The sequence below is a fragment of the Humulus lupulus genome, chromosome 6, assembly GCF_963169125.1.
Source record: "Humulus lupulus chromosome 6, drHumLupu1.1, whole genome shotgun sequence".
Taxonomy (NCBI): domain Eukaryota; kingdom Viridiplantae; phylum Streptophyta; class Magnoliopsida; order Rosales; family Cannabaceae; genus Humulus; species Humulus lupulus.
Genome location: NC_084798.1, coordinates 182,664,718 through 182,687,433, shown reverse-complemented (window position 1 = coordinate 182,687,433; position 22,716 = coordinate 182,664,718). Strand labels below are relative to the sequence as shown.

The 22,716-nt window shown below is 35.2% G+C and overlaps 1 protein-coding gene across 1 annotated transcript; it reads right to left on the bottom strand.

The window, feature by feature from the left end:
• Positions 1 to 9,248: 9,248 nt before the first annotated feature.
• On the bottom strand, positions 9,249 to 19,919 carry LOC133782785 (probable glycosyltransferase At3g42180). Its single transcript, XM_062222168.1, has 3 exons — positions 19,758 to 19,919; positions 19,294 to 19,657; positions 9,249 to 9,964 (listed from the first exon to the last, which is right to left on the bottom strand). Exons 2-3 carry the CDS (start codon positions 19,642 to 19,644, stop codon positions 9,287 to 9,289), a joined length of 1,029 nt encoding a protein of 342 aa, XP_062078152.1. The 5' UTR covers positions 19,645 to 19,657; positions 19,758 to 19,919; the 3' UTR covers positions 9,249 to 9,286.
• Positions 19,920 to 22,716: the final 2,797 nt, after the last annotated feature.

Genomic DNA, 22,716 nt, shown 5'->3' with positions numbered 1-22,716 from the left:
AAGAGTGTGTGGGTTTATATGCCTTCAGTGATGACATGGCGTCGCTGTAGTGTCACAAAAACTCAGATTTTCGTTTTCAGCGTGCACCCTACGGCGACGACTTTTTTTAAAATTCTATTTAATTAATTATATTGATTAAAATTTATTTAATAAAATATTAAATATTAATTAAATAAATAAAACCAACTTATTTAATTAAATAATAAAACCAATTTAACAATATTCATAGTCTCCAAAATGAAAGATAAGAAAGCATAAGTAGTATTGTCTCCAAAATAAAAAAAACAACACAAAATATTAATAATTTTAAAATAATAATATAATAAAACTAAATGTCATCAAAATTAATTCCAAAGTCATTATGGTCGGGCTGTGGTGGTGGGTGTGGTGGTTGTGGCTATTGTGGTTGAAAGCTTGCCATCACCGACTGTATCATGTTCATGTCCAAGTTGACAGACTGAAATTGTGGAGGTTGGATGTTTGGATTTGTTGTTTGCAAATATTGTTGCATTTGCTAGAAGTTGTTGTTTTGGGTCATAAAGGCTTGACTGAAATGTTGAATTATGGACTGGAAAGCCTCAGATGGTATCGTTGGTGGGACAACTATGGTGGACGGAAACAGTGATGCCTCTGATTGTGAAGAGGATCTGGTGGCGCATCAGGAAAATGTACTAGTGCCCTTCAACTTCCATCCAATACCTCGGTTGTGGCCACGACGTTGACCAAGTACCTTTGAGATGACTTGTGTCTCATTCACAGTGACACATCCTGCTTTAGATTCAGATTCAGATTGAGATTGGGATTGGGATTGGGATTGGGATTGGGATTGGGATTGTGTCTAGACTTCTTGCTGCAAGGCATCCTGCAATTTAGAAACAAGACAATTAATACATAATATAATTGAATAATATACATAGATACAAAACTTAGAAAGTTATTTACATATGCATCCTTAGCATTTGTGATCACCCATCCATGTGTCGAATGATTGTGCATGTCATGGAACGTATCGATAATGTTGGGCAGTTCCTTAGTCTGAAGATTCATCTTTAGAAAACAAAATTTAACAAAATCTCAGTTAAATATTGAAATTATTATTAAGATAACTTATAAATATTTCAAATTATCTATATAATTTTATTTACCTTCTTAAATCGAGCAGAAGCATAAGAAGTCGATCCATGGAGACTTGGATACATCTGTTTTGCTCTGTTGGCAGCATTTGCCTTTGAGCGTGCCATGAACTGTGGAGTGGTGAAAAGGTCAACCAACTTATGCCAACTCTCGTTGTCAATGTCCTCTGGTAGATTCTTTCTGGTTGTCTCGATATCATCATGCCCTCCATGTTCATCGAAGTGTCTTTTCTTGCGACCTTTTCTATCCTTGTAGTAATCCTGAGACTCTCGCTCAATCCCAGTCTCTATCAGTCGCCACTCAGGGAGAGGTCAAGAAAGAATGAAAAACTCCTTCAATAAAAATGGTGAGATTTTTTAAATTATGAAAAAAAAAACATTACATGTGAATAAGTAGATAAATTTACCTCAAGCTTTTGCATCAATCCAATCTTGTGCTCATCCAGAACACTCTGCCACAAGTCATAATATAACGGGACATGGTGACCAATAAGGTTGACAATAAGTCTCGTGAACAATGTCCCAAAATCACCAACTGCTTTGTAGGTTCCCTCCTTCAGATCAAATTGTAGAGCCAACAGACCTTTATTATCATGACGAGCTGCTGTAAATTTTTGGATCAAGACCGACCTCTTCTTTTTACGGCAGCTGCTGCATATGTTAATTAAACAATACAATTAAATTTAATAAAATAATAACAATTTGTCATTTATTGATAAAAGATAGACTAATTATAGTATATTACCACAGGATGTAGGAACTCATGTGGGATCTGGAAGAGGAGGAGGAGGACCCGCTCCATCACCGCCATGAAAACAAGCAACATTAGCAAACATATCTTTGCAGTTTAAATAATTATTAACTTAAATTTAGTTATAGTTGGAGGTTAATTACATAACTTAAATAATTTCGGTAATTCTATTGAAACTATTGAAAAACAAACATTGTTGAGAAAAGCCATATATTGATTGAAAAGTCTTGAAATTAAAACAGGCACATTAAACATACAAATATGAATATGCATAAGAAAATATTATTCATCATCAATGTCGATTCCTACATCATCATCTGTACTTTCTAAATCATCTTCACTAATTTCGTCATCATCATCCACATCCAGAACAGATCGAGACGTTTCCCCAATTATGCTGGTGTGATCAGGTCAATCCAAATGCATAATCTCCAACTTTCCTAATTCCACAATGAGTACAAAATTTGATGAAGATATCATGTACGACATCACCCTCGTTATCATCATCGATACTTGGATAATCTCAAATCTTTCGATGATTGACATCTTCTACTACCTTCCAATTTTTGTTTCTTGAAGGATCTTACAAGTAGAAAAATTATTTTTCTTGAGTGGTGTGAATAAACTGATCGTTCTTGTACCATTAAGAATTAATCATGATACTAGTTATGTTATTCTCAGTCACATTTTGACCCTTGCTTGCATCGGTGTTGAACCATTTGCATCGAAACAATACTACCGAGTAACCGTGGGAATAGCATAACTCTACAATCTCCTCAAGTTGTCCATAGAAAGTAAAACCATTGGTTCCTGGCACCGAAACTCCACTATTTTGAGTGGTACATCTTTCGTCACAACTATGGACCAAAAACTTCACACTGTTAACAATGCAAGTCGTGTAGGAGTATGCATTCTAATTGGACCCGTTTGCTAAAGCAAATAATTCATCAGTACACTCAGTTGACTGTACTTGCCGCAAATGACCGATCTATAGAGTATGACACAAAAAAAAAAAAAAAAACACAATGAGATGATTATTAAACGATACGAATTTCATAAGAATTCTACAGTTTCGATAATTTACCTTCAATTTAAACAAGATAGGGAAATCTTTTTGAAGATTTATTTTTTAATTTTCTTGAAGGCATTCACTATATAACACAATTAATGTAAGATAATAGTTTGCCATGAATTAAATTTAATGAATTCATACATGTGTTGAGCTAATTACTCCATATATTGTTGGATTTCAGGGCAATTGTTGAGTACAAACCACTCCGCTTCTTTCCGGTGAAGATAGTCAAGGGATATGATTTTCTTTTTGCTACTTGGACGACATTGTGGTTCAAAAACTGACAACTGTCTTTTATGAATAACAATATCTGCATTACTTTCCGGACGATTAAATTTGGTATGTACTCCATAAAGATATTGCGAACAAAAATTCAAACTTCTTCCTAACATAATTTTTCAACTTCTTCATATATTGCTCAAACAGATACATCCACCTCATGTAAACTGGTCCTTCGAGGATAGCTTCTTGCGGTAAATGAATCATTATGTCAAAAAAGGCTGGAGGAAAAATTAACTCCAACTTGCACAAAATTTGTATCACTTGATCTTCTGCATTCTCCATGTCCTTAACAACCAATGTACGAGCACAAATTTGCTTAAAGAAATTGCAAAGCTCAATGGTTGTCTTCGAAATAGACTTATCCAAGTAGCCTCGAAATCCTACCGGCAACAGACATTGCATAAGAATGTGACAATCATGGGATTTCAACCCAACAATGTTGCCATCATTGTCAGTTACTTTCATAGAGAAATTTGAACCGAAGCCATCTGGAAGTCTAACTCCTTTTACGAATTGCAAAAAAATTGTCTATCATTCGGTGTGAAAGAGTACATAGGATGTGGTTTGATCAACTTCGTACCGTCTTCCTTGAGGTGCAACTCTTATTGGATACCACAATTATTCAATTCTACTCGTGCATTGGTGGTGTCTTTAGATTTCTCATTCATAAGAAAAGTACCGAGTCAACTGTCGCAAACATTTTTCTCTACATGCATCACATCTAAATTGTGCTTTAGTTCAAGTTTGGACCAGTAATCAAGTTCAAAGAAAATACTATTTTTACTCCAAATAAGCTCTTTTGGATCTCGCTTTCTTTTCATACCCCTCAAAACTGAAATGTTTACCCGGCAAACGATCTGGAACATGTGCTAATTGTTCGAGTATGTCTTGACTACTGAATTTTCTTGGAAGACGTCCTTTTACATAATTCCCATCAAACAAGCGACTCTTCCTCCACTTATGCGTAGAAGATAAGAATCTTCTATGACCAACATAAGCTGTCTCCCAATTACCCGACACGAAGGAGTGTCTTCGTTGCATGAAGGACATGTGCTTTGTGATGCAGGTAAGGGGAAGGGAAAGCTTGACCAGCCATGAGTTGGAGAGCTTTGATGGCAGCGTGTACATATGTCGCTGCTCGACCACCATGACCGAGGATATCCAGAGGAACTACGGTTGTAACCCTGTTTTTGCAACTTAGGTCGGCTGGATGTAATTTTTGAAATACCTACACTTCTTTAAGAAATTGGTTGTAATATTTTGGGATCCCACGAATGTATGAAACTTTTTAAATAAAAGTCAACGGTTTCTTTTGACCAAAATTTTTAACCCTAACCCTTGTCATTAACCATAGTTGCACCTTTTAAGCCAAATGACTTGATTAGCAAGTCTGACACAATTTAAAGTATACAATGTAACGATCCTGGATTAGGAGGATGTTACAGGTATGCTTTCCCTTAATGCAATCTGCACGAGTATCAGAGTTAGTAAAATTTAAGGTATTGAGTACCCCATTGTTTCACTAACCTTTTAATTCTATCAATGAAGATATGTCTCAATCTCCGGTGCCATAATGTAGAGGAATTCACATTCATAACACATCTTTTTTTTGTCAACGTGAACATGCAAAGTATTATAAGCGGTATTGTTTTGTAAATTAAGGCAGTAAAGACTATCACATAAAATATCATTTCCAACACATTCAAATTTATTAAATAAATTAAAAGATTTGTCTGAACATGTAAAGGAAAATGCAAAAGGTACAAGTCTTGAAACTGAAATCAAGTTTCTAGAGAAACTTGGTACATAAATGGTCTTTTCTAACTTTAAAATAAAACCACTACTTAAAACTAAATGGCACGTTCCAATAGCCTCCTCATGTGGGCCCATCTTGTTTCCGGATAAGATGATTTGCTCAATTCCCACAGGCTTCCTTAGGTTTTGTAAACCCTGCAAGGAATTTGAAATGTGAATTGTTGATCCAGAATCAATCCACCATGTGTTAATATTAATATTAGCCATATTAGATTCATAACATACTACGAAAATGTGAATACCTTTTTCGTCCATCCATTCCTTGAACTTGGCGCATTCCTTGTTTGCATGTCCTTTCTTTTTGCAGAAAAAACACTTGACGAAATCCTTCTTTATTTCACCTTGGGGACGCACTTTATTTTTCCCCTTGTCCTTCTTGGATGGTTTGCATTTCTTTCCCTAGGTGTTCATGTGAGCACTTTCACCTTATTCTTGTAGGAGCCTTGCTTCTTCTTGAGCACACATTGTTATTAGTTCATTGATACTTCATTTGTCCTTATGTGTGTTGTAGGAAATTTTGAAAGACTTGTATTGAGGTGGAAGAATTTTGAGGAAGTAATGAACCAGGAAATTTTCAGGAATGACTACATCGAGCTTCTGTAATTGGGCAGAAATGTCCCTCATCTTTGAGATATGTTCTTTAATTCCTTTGATACCAGTGAGCTTTGTTGATGCGAACTAGTGGATGAGGTTGTTGTAAAGTGGTTTGTCCGAAGTGTCGAACTGCTCATTGAACATTTTGATCAAGTCTTTGACTTTGTCAGGTTGCTCCATTGATCCATGCATTCCCATAGGGATCTTTGACATAATGAACATGATGCTAAGACGATTGGATCGCTCCCATTTTTCATATAGTGTGATCTCAACAGTAGTGCTGGTCGTAGTGATTGCAGCAAGTTCTTCCTTTCTTATTTTGTAGTCAAAGTCGACGTAGCCTAAATGAAGAAGAACTCGTTCCTTCAAGATTTTGAAATAGTTACCCCTAAGCTCAGGAATTTCGGTAAGGATTTCAACAAAACCAGAGGAGGATGAAGAAGATGCATGAATATGATTATAAATTTAGATTTCTAAAGATTGAGGCTTAATGAAGTCATGTTATACCAATGTATAACATATTGAGAAATGAAATTTTATCAAACAAAAATTGCCTGTGGAATAAATTTTTAATTTAATAAAATTGGATGTACATTATGATAGATTATTCAAATAAATTATTTGGGATGAATTAAGGTTTAATATTTCTATCTAAATTAAACTTTATGATAGACCTATTAAATTAATTATCATAACTCCTGTGGGTAAACTAAAAAAATTAATTTAATATATTATCCTAATTATTTATATAAATATAATAAAATTCTTGTGGGGAAAATTATTATATCTATATAATCAATCACAATTTATGTCCATTATGTGATCCTTTCTGGTTAATATATAATTTTATATAATAAAGATTATGTGGCTACTCCCTAATTATTTAAAATTATACGGTTCACTAAACATTATGTTTTAGGCTCTATGAAGACCTAAGAATAATTTCGTTAAAACATAATAGGCAATCACAGAGAGTAGTGCTCCTAGTGTGGTCGTCCAGAGATCATTAAAACTCGTTCTAGACTGAGCATTTGTCTCAATTTCATGCGTTCTTATGTCAACCAAATTTTTTTTTTATGTATTATTCATAATTTTATTCAACCTAAATATTTTATGAATATTAATGTTAAAATTTTATGAATATCAATGTGCTAAATATTATTCAACCTATCTTAATGTTTGAATATAATCTTAATGTATCTAGCACAATAATGGAATATATAACGTATTTAAAATCATAAAGTCATACATATAACATTAAATATAATTATACTAAAAATAAAATATGCATGAATAATAACAAAATAATCATACAAATCAGCATAATTATTTATAGGTAGGAAAATAAATGCAAAAATTCCATATATAGACTTAATGGCAAAAAATTCATGCTAAATAAGACAATAAAATTATATATTGATTTGGTAAATTAATAAAATAATTGCACAAACTTAATTGTAAAAAAAATATAATTACATTCTTAAAATATAACAATTATTTAATATTGCATGAATAAATGAAATATATCATACAATAAATACATCCAAATCAAATATTTGTACAATTTAATTAATTACCAAATAACATACAAATTACCAAAATTATATATTTTAATTAAATTGGAAAAAATTAAAAAATAAAATTTATTGTCTAAATAAGCATTAAAATCAAGAAAATAATGAAATTCCAAAAATAAATTAAAAAAAGGTAATTTTTAAAAAAATTTCTGAAGTTTTATTCAATTTTTTTTAAATCTGCCTTGGGGAACCCATCTACCTTCGTCCGGGTCAAAACGACCCAGTTTGACTGCACGCAGTTCACGCGACCCGCTTCACATCCCAGTTGGAAAACTTGATTCTGACATCCAAAATGCACGTTTCAAAGCTCATATTACACCGAAAAGCATAGATAAAGAGATCCATGACATTAGATCGATTAAACAACTAAAAATTTGGTTTTACTTCTTAAAAAAACTTTCGGCCATTAATAGTTTTCCTTGAAGGTTTTTCAAAACTTCAAATTTGTTTTTATGAGTTTAAAACTCGTTTTTCATGTAAAAATTAATTTGAAATCGTTAACTTGAAGATTTCTTAAATTTATTTACAAAAACAACAATTGGAATACGCACTTTAAGTATCCAAAACTCTTGGCCAAAAACACAAAAATTTTAACTGTATTTTCAAACGATATTTCTACATGACAAAAAAATGTAGGGAATAGTTAAACTAAAGTATTCCTATTAATAAATATGCGATAAAAACATAGTAGAAATAAAATACACAATACAAATTTTTTGAGCATTCGGAAAAGACTTAATCAAGCATATACAATTCAAATATATATGTGTGTGTATATGTAGATATAATAATACCAGGGCAGAGATATATAGCGTGGCTCTTGATACCAAATGTTAGATTAAAAATTAATTTAGATGCATAACAATCTTAATGCGGAATAAACAGATTGTTACATAAAATTTAAAGGATCGAATATGTGTACCTCCAGCCATTGCTATTAACAATCTCGATCTATAAACTTTAGATCTACAAAAGAAAAGAAGAGAAATTAGAATAAGTACACGGACTTCCATGCTCTCACTAACCATTTTAGATGGAGTTACTGAAAGACAAAAATTGAGCAGTGAGCTTGGAAACTGGTACCCTATATTTATAGGGTGAGACATTCAATTAGAGTCTCTGCCACATATTGAGATATTCTCTCATTCAGTTGGGATATACAAATCGGGTAACAAATAATGTTGACTATTAATTATAATATTTGTCAATAAATAAAATATTGACTTTGATATATTAAATGAATTTAAATCAATTGGTTATAACATAAATGATTATATATACCATATAAATAAATATTCTATCAGATGAATGGCTTGTTTGTTATGTTGATAATATGATCTTGATTGTGTGAGATTGTTGCATTGTAATACCTACATTGTAAGTTGGATGAGGTAGAAGGTAAAGCCGCAAAGACCATATGGAGTACGAGAGTCATAAGGTGAGATATCACTTATGTGACAATCAAATTTGTGACTATGATTTATTATGTTATGATAATGGAATAGGTTATGTGATAAAAACTAAGGTAGAAATGTAAGACTGATCTAGATTATAATACTGCATGTTTGTAATACTAGATGTTTTCTTGCTAGGCCTTATTAGCTCAATGGTTTCACCTTGAATAACAGGTAGAACTATGGTACCCATTAAGGTAAGGAATTAAAGGCTCCCTATCAGCGTGTCATGAGTTCGTTGGTCACAAGGCATAGGTTCTCAATGAAATTTCATAGTTTATTTTTCAAAGTTTTATTTATAATAATGTTTAAGTTGGGGGCTTCAGTGTTTAGAGTCAAAACTCATTTTACGTTTTGATGGTATTTCTTTTCGTTGCATGAACTCGTCATGTATTTATGTTTTAGGGGATCTCGCTTAAATAAATAAATGTTTTAAATGTTTATTGGATGCTTATGTTACAAACTTGTTTAGTTTTAATTAATTAGAGTACTCTCAAATCGGGTTGTTACACACACACACACACACATATATATATATATATATATCTGTATATTACAACGTCACTTGCACATTGAAAGAGACAACAAATAAAATAATAAAAGATTAATCACAAGCTATTCAAATTTCTAATCTTAAAGTTGAGTCTTCTTAACCAAATAGAGTGAAGTACCATGTGAATCACATCAAATGGCTGAGCTGGTCGATTCAATACAAAATGTCTCTTCACTTGAGAAACCTTATTATATAATCTCACGTACTTCTCATTTGGAATATTACTTAAGATGTTCTTAATTTCTGGTATTTTTGAGATTGGGATTTGTATGGTAAATTCGTTCCAATCAAGTACATCACTAAAGGGTAATGAATAACTATCAGAGATAATCACGGGGACACACCCTGCATTGATTGCCTCCACAACTCTTGGGCTAGCCACTTCGTACCCACTTGGGCACAAGCAATACTTACTTTCGCCCATTAGCTTAGTGTAGTTTAGCCCTCTTGGAACATTCTCAAAGACCTGGATATCACTGTCTTTGTCTTTCCAGTTTTGGAACAAGATCTCTCTAATGTATCCGTGGAGTCTACCAGCAAAAAATGCCAATTTTGAGCGCATGTGTGGAGCTCGGCCCAAATCTGCTGGGCCCAATGTTCCTTTTATCAAATATATTTCAGGCAGTGAGACATCTCTTTTGGGCAGAAATCCTTCTGAGATGTTGGCATTGCATAGAACTCTCATGAAGTTCTTAAAAAGCTGAGGTTGTTTTTCATATGATACTTGTGGACCCTGAATTTTAAATACAGAAGAAAATATCCATTAGTGATTTAATTCATGCATAATCCATTCATATTTCATTGATGGAAGAGACTCTACATCGTTTTAATAAATAATTTGTATTATTAGAATAAAAAATGTCCACTTTGCTCCTTCCTCACTAAATGGTATAAGACTTTTAAGTCCAATATTTGTACATATAGAGAAATAGTAGCGCCTGCATCTACTAGTGACAGACTACAAATTCATTCTCACATTGATCAAATGCATATTTATATAAGGGAAATTTGATAAATCATGCTTACATTAGCTTAATAATTAAAATTTGAACCAAAGTTAACCACCCTATGATACAAATGCTTATCTTTCATTTAATACCAAAAATACCCCTCTCATAACACCTTTCCTCTCTATTCTCCCTCTTCCTCTCTACCTCTCTTCACCATACCTCTCTTCACCATACATTCTCTCTCACTCTCTCTTCACCATACGTTTTACACACAAAATTTTTATACTAAAATCTTGCAAGAAAGATACACATTCGGACATTGTGGATTGTTTGAGGAGAAACACCAAGCTTTGTGTTATTTTTGCTCATAGTGAAGATATTAAATGGGTAAGTGATTTTCTTTGATTCTTGTTGTTGTTGGTTGCTTTTATGATTCATAATGCTGTTTATATGTTGGATCTATAGTTTGTTGGTATTTTTTGCTGTTTTTTTGGGTGAAAATCGTGTCATGTGAAAATCTGCGTTTTCTTGGGTTCCCTGAGTTTTTTTCTAAATGCCCGATAGTGTCCGATAGAGACCCGATACAGGCACGATATTTGTTGAGTTTCAAGGTTAGGGATGAAGGTCCGATGGCAACCCGATGGTTGCCCGATAGTTTGGTTACCCGATGGTTATAAGGGTACGATGGCTACCCGATGGTTGCCCCGATTATTATTTTAAATCTACACATCCTTTTAAGTACGATAATAGATCGATAGTAGTCCGATATATGCCCGATAGTTATTATTAAGTTACTGCTGACCTAATAGTACGATGGTACTCGATGTTACCCGATACTTGCCCGATATTAGTGTTTTAAGTGATCAAAAAACATAAATAAAACTTTGCCCGATACCGCCCGATATGGCCCGATACTGGTACGATTCCCAAACATTTGAACTAAATTTCGACATTTTGTTGCCATTTACTGATTTTTTTTCTTTGTACATGATAGGGTCAACTTTGTTCGCGTACTTAATGTATAATGGTGTTTGGGAGCGTGAAGGTAGAGATTGGGTTTTTAATGGAGCCGAAAATTTAACGTTCGAGTTGGAGAAGGACATAACTTACTCACAACTTGTTGAACTTCTGTACTCAGAGCTGGAGGTTGACAAAGTGCAGTATGACCTGAAATTAGAAGTGAATTATAAGTACATGAAAGGGTTAATGTATCGGCCTGAACTTATAAGGAATGACAAGGGTGTAAGCTTATATTTGTCAATGCTTTTGAAGAAGCCAGATGAATTTGTTCCCCTTTTTGTGACTTTGGTGGAGAAGAATATCATTGTTTATCGTAATCCTCCACCAAGTACTGTTAAGGATACTCGTAGTGAGGTTGGGACTTATGTTCCAGAAACAAATCCGGAGGTGCTGGTAGCCACTGCTGTACCTGAATCAAACCCTTTCATACCAACAGTTGACCATGTAGCACAGATGCCATTTCATGATGATTTTCCTGATTGTCCTGACCCTGAAAATGATTTTGAGGGCAATGACGACCAAGAAACAGAGGTCCGTTCTCAAGCTTTGAGCCTGAGTCCACTGTCGTACCAAATACCGAGGCAAACAACATGTAGAAGTAGACCCCGTAGAGAAGATCGCCAAACACCTGGTACTAGTAGTAGTCGTCCAGACGGAACAAATGATGCTAGAGAATTTAGTGATCCACTCTCTTCTTCGACATATTATAGTAAATTCAAAGCTCAGATGTTTACAAGAGAAGACATTGAGGATAATAGTCACTATATATCTATGGGTGGCACATCGGGCGGGGAGATTCATTTAGGAAAGTTTTTCAGAGACAAGGAACATTTAAAAAAGGTTGCTGGCTTGTTTGCAATGAAGAAGGGATTCGACTTTATAGTTAAGAAGTCTGGTACTGATGTTTGGTATATTACATGCAAGGATCCTGATTGTGGGTGGAGGTTAAGAGGGAAGAAGAAGCAACTTTCTAACATGTTCGAGGTGACAGCATTTGAAAATGTACACACATGTTCCCTCGATGTTCGAAAAAAAGATAACCGTCAAGCATCACCTTTGGTAGTTGCCGAACTGATCAAGGATAAATTCTCAGTTAACGGTTCAGATTATTTAGCCTCCAAAATAAGAGAAGATATGAAGAATTCTTTCGGGATCGAAATGAGTTATGAGAAGGCTTGGAGATGCAGAGAGAAAGCACTCCACATAGTTAGGGGTACGCCTGAAGCTTCATATTCGAAGTTACCTGGGTACTTGCACATGCTGCGGTTGAACAATCCCGATTCCATTACTGATTTCAAGGTAGACGAGGGTCGCTTCAAGTATTGCTTTTTTTCTCTGGGTGCTTGTAGGCGGGGATTCAAGTTTTGTCGACCTGTTATATGTATTGATGGGTCCTTCTTGAAAACTAGGTATGGTGGCCAAATGTTGTGTGCCGTGGCATTGGATTCAGACAGCCACATATTTCCGATTGCTTTCGCAATGGTTGACAGTGAGAACCACGACTCTTGGACCTATTTCATGAGGAAGTTGAAACAAGCGATTGGTGATGTTGAGAACTTAGCATTCGTATCGGATAGGCATCAAAGCATTGTTCATGCTTTGGAACTTGTCTTCCCTGATGCACCCCATGGCGCATGCTACCACCACATTATTATGAACGTGGCTAGCAAGTTCAGGACTGATTGCTTCACGGATCATATTTACAGTTGTGCATACTCGTATAAGAAGACAGATTTTGAAAGAGAATTTGAAAAGATAAAAGCAATGGATGTTCGAGTTGCACTATATCTTGAGGGCATTGGATTTGAAAGATGGGTTCGTGCGTACTTTCCAGGGGACCGTTACAATGTAATGACAAGTAATTGGGCTGAAAGTTTCAACAGCAAAACTAAGGACGCAAGAGCCTTCCCGATCACTGCTTTTGTTGAATTCATCAGGTTTACTATTCAAACATGGTTTGCTACTCGAAAGGAAAACGCTGAAAAGTGTAGCACGACTCTATCACCAGTTATGGAGGGGGACTTGTCATGTCAATTTGAGAAATCTCGGTTCTTAAGCGTCGACAGAGCTGGACCTTATACATTTAATGTCCACCCCGGAGGAACAGTTCAGAGCGGTGGTATAGTTGATTTGGAGGCACGACAATGCAGTTGCGGCCTATTCCAAATCATGAAGATTCCTTGTCCACATGCATGTGCTGCTGCTCAAGAACGAAATATTAGCATGTACGCATTGTGCTCTCAATATTACACAAGAGAGAGTTGGAAGAGCACATATGAGGGGACAATTATGCCAGTTGGTGATGAGGATGATTGGGAATTGCCTGAAGACATTAAGAACATCCAAGTTGGAGTACCGATTGAGAAGAAACCTGTAGGCCGACCGAAGAAGCAAAAGGTCGGACGAATTAGGAAAAATCGATATCCTTCTAATGGAGACAAGGTTGTGATACAACGATGTTGTAGCAAGTGTGGTGGTAAAGGGCACAACAAAGCGTCTTGCAAGTACCGAGGTTAACTTGTTTTGTTTGTATTCTAGTTGACCTATTATGTTTTATTTCTGCTTGAACTAGTAATATTTGTTATGTGCTGGATTTTGCAGGTTTTTTTCTATTTTTTTCTCCATTATGAAACTCTTAAATATGTAATAATCCAGTGTTGGTTCGATAGTGCACGATGCCGGTACGACAATGCACGATATTGTTTGTTGTAGGATTATTTAAATGTATCTTACAATATGGTACGACGTTGCTCGATGTAGTACGATAGTTAATGTACGACATTAGGGTACGATAATGTACGATATTTGTCCGATAATGGTACGATGGTATGGTTTCAGGACTGTTCGTGAAATTTGTGAGGCAAGTGAGGGTACGATAGAGTACGATAGTGATCGATGATAGTACGATGCAAAGATTAAGCACATTAAAATGTAGTAATTACAAAAAGAGCAATCAAAAAAATTATACAATTCAAAAAAATTAAGACCGTTCAACATAAGTTTTGGTAGAATAAGTCTACACACCACCTTTGCCTAAAAAGTTTCATATTATTGTCAGTTACATTATCAAATGGTAGTTGTAGAAGCTTATGTTCAATATGCTCAATTACGTAACATCCGCAATCGCCACTGCATTAGAAAATAAACAATAATTTAATAAAGTTTTGTAATTAAGAAATAATAATTAATATGTGATATTTAATAAAGTTCACCTGGATTTTGTTTGCGGTACGAATTCACGTGGAATGAGTTTCCAATCGAAGGGTCTGACCTGACTCTCTGATGCTGTCAACTGAGGCGCGAGTATAACGTCATGGTTCTCAAATAAACCGGACTGTCGCAAGACCGACGGGAAAATGGTACACCAGTCAACCATCAAGCTGATCAAATCGTTTTCGGAAATTGATCCAATACTGGAGTCAAAGATGTTGAGCATCCACCCATTCAGGTCTGCCTCTACAGCTACCCAATGCATTTGGTCTTTCAAGAAGAGGGCAAAATAAATGAACTCCTTGTTCTGCCAACTCGGTAAGAACTGGACTGCATCACCCCTAACCAGGTCCAATATACTGTCATCCCAACTAAATCTAGAGTAGTCAGAACCTGGAAAAGCGTCCCACCGACCCTTCAATGATTCGGGAAAAATTGTAGGCATAACAACACATTTCTGAGGGTACACGTTAGGATAAAATTCTAGACGCCTCCTCATGAGATGAAATGCTGCATCTAAATGCTACATTAAAGGAAAATTAAGTCAGTAACCACAATATCGTACCAAAATAAACAAACAAAAAAACTATCAGACATGAATATAGTAACTATCGTACCCCAATCGTACCATTATCGTACCCCAATCGTACATGAATATATTAACAATAAAACCTTCTATCGTACCAATATCGTGTTAATGTCGTACCATCATCGTACCTTTATGGCAAAAACTAGTATTATACACCATCGTACCCACTAGCGTCCCACTGTCGTACCATCATCGTACATTATCGTACTACCATCGTACCTAAATTGTCCCACTACAAATTCTAAATTTATGATGGTAATAGTAACTACTTAACAAATTATATCGTACCACTATCGTGCTAATGTCGTACCACCATCGTACCATTGACATAAACAGTTTATAATTTGACACTTATAATTATCGTACTACTTTCGTACCATATCGTACCCATATCGTACCACTATATATAGAAACATTTAAATAAATTTTCAACATTATTTAATTATGAAGTTATAGAAAACTTACAGAGTCAGAAAGCCATGTCCTCGGAGTATGCAGTTTCAGGAACCAAGCAGCATCGTGTGTCCCTGAGAAGCATTCCCTCGGATATTTATTCCCAATGGTGCCAAGCAACCACTTGTGAAAGGTCATAAGTAATTTACCATCAACAACCCTCAATGGATCCACATTCACTGCTGTCTTCGATTTCTTATTCCTTTTCCTCATTGCAGTGTACTCATCGAACCACCTAGGCCTCTTTCTTTCTCTCCTCTTCTCCGGTGCTGGTGGAGCTATGTTTAAGAATTGTACTTCAGAATCTTCAGTATCTCCGATTACAGTAATTTGCATATCCTCTGGTGTGCGAAAAATGTGATCATCTACATCATCAGGTCTGTAATCGTTAGGGAGAATGTCTTCATCTACAGGAGACTGAGGGCCTTCTTCAGTGGACTGAGGGTGTGGATCTGGAACTGGCCTACTAAGATCTTCCATCATTGTCATAAGCTTCTGCAATTGACCCAAGATCTCGGACTGACCTTTAATAAGGGCACTTTGTTGCCCTTCAACCTTTTCCAACCTGGCCAAAATCATAGAGTAGCCTGGTTGCTCAGCTTGGGAGGAGGTGCTGGCATGAGGTGTTGATGGGGGAACCTCAGGTGCCTCAGGTTGAGCTGGTGGAACCTCCTTAAAAATATTTGCTGCTTCTGCTTGCTCAGCTAACTTTTCAGCAAGCTTTTCAGCCTGGCTCTGTAAGGCTTCCTGTGTAGGCTGTCCATCGGGACCCACCTCTAGTTCCTCTAACCCCATGTCCACATACAATGGGGCTTCATTGTCTGTAAGGGTCCTCACATACTGTTCTTCAGCAGGTCGGGCACACAGGTAGGGGTATACTGTCAACTGCCACAAAAAACAATGCATATTTAGATTGGAAAGTAAAACAATATATCATGTCAATTGGTAAACTATCGTACCCCAATCGTACCCATATCGTACCCATATCATGCAATTATCGTACCCATATCGTACCCATAACATAACAATATCGTACCCGTAAGTGAGAATTGCTTGCTAACTATCGTACCATCATCGTACAACATCGTACCAATATCGTACCACTACTACTACATTAACAAAGAATACATATCGTACCCCCATCGGACCATCATCGTACCAAATCGTACCACTTAGTCAGTTTTCAAACAGTTGACAAAAAACCACAAAATAACCCCATAATCGTACTCAAATCGTACTCTATCGTATTCCTATCGTGCAGTACCCATAAAATTGCATATCTAGAAAAAAATATAGAACATTCAAAAGTAAAGTAAAAGCTCACCTTTTTGGCAAACAACTTAATAAGTTGCTCTTTGTGTATCTCTACTTTCTCCTTGCTCTGCCAGTTGATCATTCTTGGTATGCCTTGGCCCAATCTCACAGCATGATCCTGACCCAACTCAATGATGGACTCAAAAGCCCAATACTGCAATGCTGCAGCATACCCATAAATAGAGTACTTGGCCTCCTTTTGAGTCTTTCCTTTCTCAATCTTCTTCTGTAAATGCTTCTTCATTTCAACAAAGTCTTTTTGACAAGTTTGTAACAACTTCTGGTATGATATCTTCCCCCACGGGTACTGGAAAAAGAAGTCAACGTCGTCTACCATCTTCAGCATGTCAGTCCAAACCATCAACTTCTCCTCACGACCTTTCAAAACACCCTCAACTAATAAGCACAAACCCATCTTGTACACATCATCAACTATTTGACAACTCTCAAAAGTTCTGCGCAGTTGCCCTATGCTCACTGGGGAATGACCATTGAAGTACTCAAGAATCAACCGATCCGAAGTGGTCTTCGCTTTAATCTCAGCTTCAGACGGTCCGGCCTCAAAATTTAAACCAGTAACTAAAGCGAACTCCAATTGGCTAAATCTACATCTTTTTTTCCCAATATAAAACTGGACTTCGTCAGTCTTCTCCCCTCTGAATTTGTGCAACAACAATTGATGGACTAAGGCACCAGAAAAATTTAATGGTTCCGCCATGAAGAACTGTTTGAAAGGGGATTCCTTCACCCTATCCAATAAACCACACTGTATAAATTTTGCTTTAATCTTTGGAAAGTACCAACTGCCGCGCCAAGTGATACGTCCCGTAAAATGTTCCTCTACTGGAACTATCAGTTGTGGAGGTCTTAAGTTCTGCATAAAACAAATAAATACCCAATTAAATAGAATAACAAAAAAAAACATCAAATTTTATATTCTGCAATATACTATCGAGCAACTATCGGAATCTATCGCACCATATCGGACACCAATGGAAAACTGGAACTATAACATTATCGTGCACAATCGTACCTAACATCGTACACCATCGTATTATAACATACACAACAATTTGTTCCCACTATCGGGCACACATCGTACCCAACATCGTACCCTATCGTACCTCCATCTTCAACCTCAAGTTATCAGAAAACACAACCTATCGTACCACCATCGAACCACTATCGTACCCCTATCGTACACTCATCTTCAACCTGAAGTTATGAGAAACACAAATACTATCGTACCCATATCGACCCACTATCGTACCTTATCGTACCTCTAAAAAAACCCAGAAATTTTTTTCAAAATTTTACGGTTTATCAGATGTCACACAGTCAGATTTAACACAGTCAAATTCAACAATACATACTATAACATTTTTTAATGGAGAAGAGATTAAAAAAAACACATACCCTAGACATTTTTGCGCAATGGGGTGTCGGTTTTTCTTCTCCGGTGAGGGGTTGGAGCTTGGTTTTTCTTCGTCTCCGGTGGGGGTTGGGGCTTGGTTTTTCTTCGTCTCCAGTGGGGGTTGGGGCTTGGTTTTTCTACGTCTCCGGTGGGGGTTTTTCCGACCGTCGGGTGAGGGAGAGAGCAGCGTCGGGTGATGGTGGGTGAGGGAGAGAGAAGCGTCGGGTGTGAGTACTTATGTTGCTCGATGGTTTTGTGGGAGTGAAGAGTTGGGATTTGGGAGGGAACGGGAAATGGGCAGGGGAAAAGCCGAAAGGTACGGTTTTTATCAAGTTTTTTTATCACTATCGTGTACCATCGGGTACAATCGTGTACCATCATACTATTGGGAAAGCATCGGGCACTTATCGGGTACCATCGTGTACAATCGTACTAATAGGTCTGCATTAACTTAATAACAACTATCGGGCATGCATCGGACTCGTATCGATCCATTATCGTACTTAAAGGGTTTGTAGAATGAAAATAAATATCGGGCAACCATCGGGTAGCCATCGAACCTTAATGACCATCGGGTAACCAAAACATATCGGGCAAGCATCGGGTGGCCATCGGACCTCATCACTAACCTTGAAACCCAACAACTATCGTCCCTGCATCGGGCCTATATCGGACACTATCGGGCATTTAGAAAAAAAATTCAAGGAACCCAAAAAAACGCAGATTTTCACAGACCACGATTTTCACCAAAAAAACAGCAAAAAATACCAACAAACTACAGATCCAACATCTAAACAGCAATCTAAATCATAAAAACAACCAACAACAACAAGAATCAAAGAAAATTACTTACCCATGTGTATCTTTTTTGCAAGATTTTAGAGAGGAAAGGTATGGGATTTTGTTATGAGAGGGGTATTTTTGGTATTAAATGAAAGATAAGCATTTGTATCATAGGGTGGTTAACTTTGGTTCAAATTTTAATTATTAAGCTAATGTAAGCATGATTTATCAAATTTCCCTTATATAATCACTTATAAAATCTATGTTTTGTTTAACACACATGCATGCATGAGTACACATTTAATCAGTAGAAGATGAATGTAACTCACCCAATCATGGCAGGAAATCATGAAATGATCAGCACCAGTGCTTGTGTTCCAAAATGGATACTTATTGGCCACAACACTAACATAATCATTCATCAGTCGACAGAGGCGATCTCGTTTGTAGTCAGATGGGTAAATAACAGGGCTATAAATAAACTTAATGATGTTAGCTACACTTATGGGCATAAAAAATGTGTGTGCATCCTCAGGATGCTTAGCCCTGAAAGGGCTCTCCTCACTATCTATTTCTTCTATGAATTGTCCTTCAATTGCATAGATGTTACTCATTGGGCCCATGTGGAATATTGGCCTTTCTCCTTCCTTGTAGCTCCACACTTTGAATCTCTTCACCATCTCTATATGACTCCTGAATTTACCCCCAAAATATATACACAAGTTAAAATATAGCACTTTATTTTTGGGTGTTGATGTATGTACAAAGAATCGTTAAAAACTACTATACTTACTGATGAAAAGCATATGGATTTCTGTATATGGAACCTCTTGGTACAAAGGTCTCATTCTTATCAGACTTGAAACTTTTGGAAACAATAGCTTGACTAATAGCTACTCGAGCCTTAGCCAAATCATACTCAATTCTCTCCAACCTACTCCTCTTCTTCTTCTTCTTGATGATCTGCTCAAAACAAAGAAACACAATTAGGATTATATGTCAGCAAAAATTCAAACCATAACCCAATTGTCTACATTATTAACTTCTAATAAATAATACAAAAGCATTAGTATATATATCATCTATATTCACATATACCAAAAAAGAAGAAGAAAAAATCAATGATGCTCGCCTTTTTAGCAATCTGATGATGATTACTAATTATAGTGTTGTTTGGATGCATAAAATTACTTGAGTAAAAAGAGTCTAGAGAAACTTTTGGTGGAATTGTCCCATTGGTGTTCGAAATAGGATAAGTGAAAGGAGGAGGAGTGGAGGTGGTATTATTATTATTATTGAAAGAAGGCAAAGAGTGTATGATAAGCTGGTTTTGGCTCAAGGTTATACTATCATGGGAGAGGAAAGGAAGAAGAAGAAGAAGAAACAAAGTTGAAAGGAACAACAAAGCTGTGGAGCGGCTTATTAAGGTTGAAGCCATGGCGTCCGGTGGCCGGAATCGATCGATTTCAGTTCTCTTTTTCTTCTTCCTAAGATTCTTCCTATTCTTCCATTGGAATATTACTTGAAGGTACAAGAAATAATTACTTTTTCCCCTATATTTTTTGCATAATATATATAGTACTAGTAGTGTTCTTTTAAATTTGCATGCTTAAATTAACACTAAAAACCCATTGTTTAATATATATATATATATATATATATGTGTTTTTGTTACTAATACCACTATATTCTTACACCTTACACCTTACACCTATTAATATACCATTATATAGTCCATGGTGATAATTTAATATACTTACACATATTCTTATTTTATATTTTGGATTAACATCATATTGTTATTTGGCACTTTAAGTTGCCAACACGATATGAGATGACACTTTGTGGTTGATTAACAATATTATATAATTTTTATTAAAGTCAAATGTCTGAGACTCGATATTGAATTTTATCAGTAGTTGTATGTCACCTCCTTATAGTGTTGAACATCAATACTGATTTTTAGCAATTTTTTTATAAATTACAAACTACTAGATATATAATATAATGTAATGAGAATTATTTATCATATATCTAACATCTGTCTATATATAAATTAATATAAGAATTAAATTTAATACATTACGTGAGATTGAAATTATGTAATTAACGGCCTTCTACTAAACGTGTTCGTACAAAATTTATATATTTATATAGAAACTGAAAACTTTGAAGTTCACCTCACATGGTGCATTAATAGATATAATGATTGACCAATGACCAAGTAGCATTATCTAGCCCTTTAATTTTCGTGTTAATATTGTGCTCAAAAAATTAAATACCTAATAATATTAGGAGTTAAATAGTTTAATTTTGAAAGTTGAAGGGATCGCATGGATCACAATTCACAAACTTCTTGAACCTAATGCTCTTTGATTGTACCACAAGCAATACTTATATTAATAATTATTGAAGTTCGAGAAGTTATAGAGAGAAAACCCACATGATCCGAAAAATGCACAAAATCTCATGCATGGATCGATGCCTTGGAAAAGTGTTGAAATTATGGTACCAAATTATAATAATGATATTGGGTACCCTGAGATGCAAGCACTTATAATAAGACAAATAATTATTGGCGCAATTAATTCGAGTCCCACGTAATAAATACTTTATATAACTAGTATATAGACACAAAAGAGAAACTCAACTCAAGTTAATGAGGAATGATAAAATGATAACAATATTGTCCACTTTATTCCAAGAATAAATCCATTTTAAACTTTGCATTTTTAAGATGGGAGTTTTATTTTATTATAATTTTTTTTGTCACAATGAAATTCTTCATTGAAAAAAAGAAATTATAATATCATATAATATATAAGATTAAGGAAGACTTCCCAACGGTTATTACCTATATATGATTAGAATAAATCATTAAATAAGATTTTGATGATGAATTATTATAATGATAATGAAAATATATAAAATCAATAATTTCAAATTTTTTAGATTAATTAAGCAATAAGCATTAGTTGTAAAGATAATCGTCACATTAATTATTCTCATTAATTCTGAAATGATTTTTTTTCTCATAGAATAGATAAAATGAATGAATCAATAATGAAAAAGGAATTGATAATAAATATTAAATGAGATTCTTTTTTTATTTTTTAATTAATAAATATGTGATCATCATGTCATCAGGTATCCATTCCAGAAGTTTAAAAATGTCAAATTTTATTTTTAGAAATATTAATTAACAATTATAAATATTGACCATTGATCTTAATCTAATGGTTAATATTAAAGTAATCATATATAGGCAGTATCCATTAAGAGTGTCCCTATAAGATTAAATAGATTAAGAAAATAAGAGAAATCTTCTAGCCATACAAATTCGTCGTCCACCCTTGCACTGTCATTCCATGAGCAGCTTCATTGGTCGTACGACATACATGGAACAGGGACACTCCTGAAAAATTGGAGTACTAATTTGCAATATATCATCTAATAAAGAACCTAAGTCATTACAAAATGATGATCGTATGGAAAAAACAGTCATAAGTGCTAAGCAATCTGACTCAACAAAACTCAAAGGAAGACCAAGCATAAAACTCCAATTCAGTGCTGTTACTATAGCCACACATTCTTCATGTATCATTGTAAAACAACCTACGAAACAAAAATAAAACATATAAAAAGAAACTTCCATTCTGCAATAAACTAAAATAAGCAACATGACATCTGTTCAGGTTGGATACTCCAACACCAATACCAGTATATGACTCCAAAAAGGACAAAAGAAAAAC

Coding starts and splice junctions, on each gene's coding strand:
- LOC133782785 (XM_062222168.1), bottom strand. CDS start 19,644: ATGGTGAAGAGATTCAAAGTGTGGAGCTACAAGGAAGGAGAAAGGCCA. Junction 9,965..19,293: donor TGATTTCCTGCCATGATTGG/GTGAGTTACATT, acceptor TTTAAAATTCAG/GGTCCACAAGTATCATATGA.